Source organism: Idiotropiscis lumnitzeri, chromosome 17 (assembly GCF_059441095.1).
Source record: "Idiotropiscis lumnitzeri isolate Australia: NSW breed Sydney's pygmy pipehorse chromosome 17, RoL_Ilum_1.0, whole genome shotgun sequence".
Lineage (NCBI taxonomy): Eukaryota > Metazoa > Chordata > Actinopteri > Syngnathiformes > Syngnathidae > Idiotropiscis > Idiotropiscis lumnitzeri.
Genome location: NC_142407.1, coordinates 1,552,501 through 1,557,500, shown reverse-complemented (window position 1 = coordinate 1,557,500; position 5,000 = coordinate 1,552,501). Strand labels below are relative to the sequence as shown.

General features: G+C 42.9%; 1 protein-coding gene across 7 annotated transcripts in view; it reads right to left on the bottom strand.

Moving 5' to 3' along the window:
- The window catches only part of spdl1 (spindle apparatus coiled-coil protein 1), a 164,474-nt gene that overhangs the window by 145,765 nt on the left and 13,709 nt on the right, over positions 1-5,000 (bottom strand). For 4 of the 7 annotated variants that reach the window (XM_088280189.1, XM_088280190.1, XM_088280184.1 and 1 more), the window contains exons 3-4: positions 4,316-4,351; positions 1,437-1,613 (exon numbers count right to left, since the gene is read on the bottom strand). In XM_088280189.1, coding sequence (XP_088136315.1) covers positions 1,437-1,613; positions 4,316-4,351 — 213 coding nt within the window. The remainder of the gene's footprint in view (positions 1-1,436; positions 1,614-4,315; positions 4,352-5,000) is intronic. The other 3 variants (XM_088280188.1, XM_088280186.1, XM_088280187.1) reach the window with 1 other exon arrangement.

Sequence of the window (5,000 nt, the reverse complement as noted above, 5' to 3'; positions counted from 1 at the left end):
TTTTTTTTTGTTATTCAACTTCCGGGTTGCTTCACTTTGAGACGTGTGCGCATATGTTGACAGAGGAGCGGTAAAAAAAGCCATCTATATAAACACACACTATATACCTTATATACCATTAATTTGATTGTCTTGGGAAAGAATTGACATTTTGATTTTTCGTTATTTTACATTGTCCGTAGCTCAGAATCTCAATGTGTATCCCAAGCAAAGGCAAGATAGCTGACTGTCAGAACTGTTAACTAGCGCCCTTGGAGAGCGGAATGAGGTACGGTAGTGTATAAAATATTAAATATATTAAAAATGTAAATTATTAGTTGGATGGCAAATTGAAATGGTGGCATTTGATTCATTTATATTTCTTCATTCCTTTGTATTGAGTTGATAGGAGCTGTAAGAGCCAGTTCTTATTGTGCTTTATTTTATTTTATGTTAGGTATTTACAAAGATTCAAGTTTAGTGCTTATAGGGATTTAGAATTTAGAATGTACTGTGTTGTAAATAATGGTGTTGTTAATTTGATAATTCTGATTTGTGATTGCGCATGTGGCGAGATGCCCCCCCACCCCCCTGTGCATTCAGAGGAAGAGTAGACGATGTGCTTGTAGACAAGATGAGTCAGTTTCATTGCAGCACTGTCGTTCACAAAACAATACAATACACCACAGTGCTGGTCGTTGTCGTCGCGAAACATCTTTTGACCGTTCCAAAGCATTCTCAGTAGATATCCATTCGTTGTGCTGAACGACATATATACGCAGATCTACACAACAAAACTCGCAACAATTTTTAACTATTGCTTTGTTCGAAATATCAAACCTAATATTGAATTGAATTGTATCCCTTCTAAACTGAACTGAATTGTAGCATGCAATTCTGCCTTGACAGATATTGTTTTGTTTAGAATCTTAACCCGTGTATCTAGATACGTATTGAATCAGCTTCATACCAGAGATTCCCATCCCAAACGCATGCGCACACACACGCACAATGGCTTAATAGTGGTCTAAACCCCTCCCCAACAATTAAAAAATAAAAAAACAACTCAACCTCCATTTCAAGTAGCTCAAGTTGTTCAGGTTGTCTTCATTTGTTGTTGCACATTACAGAGCAAAATAATTACACTTGGGCACAATACACACAAGAAACCAAAAAAAATAAAAAATAAAAATAAATGAATAAAATGGAGACAGTGTGTAAGGGCCTATTGGCTCTTTCTGTAAAGCCCCAGTGCCAGAGATCTGAGTTGAGAAAGGAGAACACGATGGAGGAGGAGGAAAAAAAGAAACAGGACTTGAACTATTAACCTTGGGAGAGGATAGTTTGAGTCAAAGAAAAAAAAGACAGCACATGCAGCGAACATTTAAAGCACTAATACAACAATTCGGAAACCTTTACATGTTGTGAATGGGGAGGGTGTAAGGGAGTTACAGTACCTTGTTGTTGAGGTCATTGAGAGTTGTGCGGTGACTTCTCTCAAGTTTTTCCTTTTCTTCATCAATGTTCTGTCGATGCAGTTTTCTCAGACCGTCAACCTCTGACTGTAATGATTCAATTAGTCGGGTCTTCAGCGCCACATCGTTTTGCAGCGTATAATTGTCTTGCTTAAGATCCTTCGACATAAATCAGAGAGACAGAACAGTGTGTTGAAACAAAACCTTCACAGGGCAAATGAGGTATATTTGATAAATAATGCCTACTCAGACTCTCTTTTCCCAAATCAGTCTGGAAACTGCTGGAATTCACGAAGTATTTGCTGAGCAGTGAAATTTTTTCACATTTATGAATAAATGCAGCACCGTGGAACATTTTTTTTTTCGCACGTCAGCGTCACAGTCATAGATGCAAGTTAAACCCCTACCCCACTGAGAGGCTAACAATTGCGAGAGTTTTTGAAGGCGGTCAACGTTGCATTCACATCAGAGTTCGTTGGGCTTTTTTCCATTTAGCAACTGTTTTAGTGATTTGTGATGACAAGAACAGTCCAGTCAAACGTCTGTCAAATGTCTGAAGATGGAACCATGACGTGAACGCCCATTTTCCTACTTGTCTATGGATTAATTAGTAATTATTTATAATCCTATTTTCAACCATAGTAAAGAAAGCAAGTCTAGTGAATCGAATTAATAAGATCTCAATGTCAAAACTCAGCACTCTATTTTTCAAACATAACATTGCTGATAGATTGGATAGTTTACGCTCAGACAGTTGAAATTTATACATTATATAAATGTCTTTCTGTCTCTTGCAAGTCATTTCTGTATTTCCTGTATCCTCTATTGCTTCTGAAACGATGCAAATGTTCCCATTGTCGGACTATTAATAAATCCTTAGCGAGTAGTCACACGTGCAGTGTTTGATGAACTTTAAATGAGAATTAGAATTAGAAATCCCTTTATTGTCATGGTACTCAAGTGTGCAACGAGATTAGAGGGCTCCCCTCTCCAGTGCAATACAACAATAATACAGACAAATATATAAATTAGATAAATAAATAAGAGAGTGCAATGGAATTTAGTACTGAATAGGGTATATAAAAACACATCACGATGCTGTTCTGCAAGGTAAGGGTGTTCTCGTGTGTGTGTGAGAGTTCAGAATGCAGATGGCTCTCGGGAAGAAACTGTTTCTCAGACTATTGGTCCTCGATTTGATGCATCTGTAGCGCCTGCCAGAGGGCAACAGGTCGAACAGGTGTGAGTTTGGGTGGGTATTGTCTTTGACGATGTTGAGAGCCCTTCTGAGGCACCGGGCGGTGTAGATGTCTGACAGTGAGGGGAGAGGGCAGCCAATAATCCTTTGCGCTGTTTTTACTGTCCTCTGGAGCCTCCCTCTGTCCGCCTCAGTGCAGCCGCTGTACCAGGTGGAGACACAGTACGTCAGCAGGCTCTCGATGGACGAGTGGTAGAAGGCCAGCAGCAGCTTCCTGTCCAGGTTGAATTTCCTGAGGACTCTCAGGAAGTGCAGACGCTGGTGGACCTTCTTTACCACTGCTGTGGTGTTGTGAGTCCAAGAAAGGTCGTCGGAGCTATGTACTCCCAGGAACTTGAACGTGTGGACCCTCTCCACACACACGCCTTCGATGCAGGGGGGGGGGGGGGCGGCACCGTCTTGTTCCTCCTGAAGTCGACGACAATCTCCTTTGTTTTTGCAGTGTTAAGGTGCAGTCTGTTGTCCTTGCACCAAGCTATCAGTCTCTTTACCTCCTCTCTGTAGGCTGTCTCGTCACCTTCCGAGATCAGACCGACCACTGTCGTGTCGTCAGCAAACTTGACGATGGTGTTGTTGCCGTGGGCCGGGCTGCAGTCGTAGGTGTAGAGGGCGTACAGGAGAGGGCTCAGCACGCATCCTTGAGGGGAACCGGTGCTCAGCATGTGGGTGGAGGACGTGTAGGGGCCGAGCAACACAGTCTGGGGTCTGTTGGTCAGAAAGTCCTTAATCCAGATGCGTGAGAATGTCCAGTTTGGCGACGAGGATGTCTGGGATGATCGTGTTGAATGCCGAGCTGTAGTCCACAAAGAGCATCCTTGCATAGCTCTGCTGTTCTTCCAGGTGGCCCAGCACAACATGCAGAGCAGTGTCAATGGCGTCCTCAGTGGATCTGTTAGCCCGGTATGCAAACTGGTAGGGGTCCAGAGTGGGAGGAAGGCAGTCCCTGATGTGCTGGAGAACCAGCCTCTCGAAGCACTTCATGATGACTGGTGTGAGAAGAACAGGACGGTAGTCATTCAGGAGGACGGCTGGTGACTTTTTGGGGACAGGAATAATGGAAGTTTTCAAGCAGGAGGGGATGACTGCTTGAGCCAGGGAGCGGTTGAAGATCCTGCAGAAAACATGTGACAGTTGGTGGGCACATGTTTTGAGGACCTTGCCTGGTATTCCGTCGGGTCCAGTAGCTTTCCTGGGGTTAACAGCCAGGAGCGCGCGCCTCACATCGTGTTCCTCTACGGTGAGTGGGGGGGAGTTGGAGCATGAAGTGCGGGGGTGTGACGGTTGGGGCGAGTCAAAGCGAGCGAAGAAGCAGTTAAGCTCCTCTGCCAGCGATGCTGGTACGGATCTTTTATGCAGGTGTGAATACACACAAACAAATGCTGGTGTGGAACATAAAACCGGACAGAGACCCATTTTTTTAGGTGATCTTGCTGCGCTTCCAAACAGACTCTGTGCGATTTGCTTCAGGTGTGAATACAAACCAAAACCTACTCGCACCTACTACAGGGTACAATCACCATTTTGGACACAATAAGCCCACATAGTCAGAAATTCTGGGAAAAATTAGCCCGCTGTGAACATTGTGAATCTGTTGAATGTGTACCTTATTTTCCGGTCTATTCCGACTATTTTCCGGTCGCTCCAGAGTATATGACGAACCAGTCCAAAAACGCATAATGAGGTAGAAAGAAAACAGAGATAAATTGCACTGGAGTATAAGTCAAATTTTTTGCGGTTAATTCATTTTTGAAAACTAGATCAAAAACAGACATTTAATCCTGAAAGGCAAGTTATAACATTTCTAAAAGAATAAAGAACAGGCTAAATAGGTGCTAAAAAAATGAAGGTTATTTAGCAACACAAAAATTAAACATGAAAAGGTTTCCAGTGTTAATGTTTTCGGGACGCCACTCTCCATGCTCTGATTGAGAGGTAGTTATGTTGAATGAAGAGGAAGCATCAAGAAAGGTCCTCCCACAAAGTCCATTCTGTAATACCTGAGCGTGGAAACGTACCGTAACTGCACTGTTGACAAGACTCACCTGCAGAACGTAGTTTAATCAGCCAATGCAAAACTGGTTCCTTGAGCTGCAGCCATTGAAGGTTTTTTTTTTTTTGTTTTCTTCATTGCAGGTAAAAAAAGCCTTTTAGCTTGTTTCTAACAAGTTACTCATTCACTCCAGACTATCTCTTTGCCGCTACAATCTGGTTTTTAGATGCAAATTTCACTACTTGCAGCTATGTAGTCTGCAGATTAAGATTCTCTTGAGGGGCATTTGTGTTGAGTC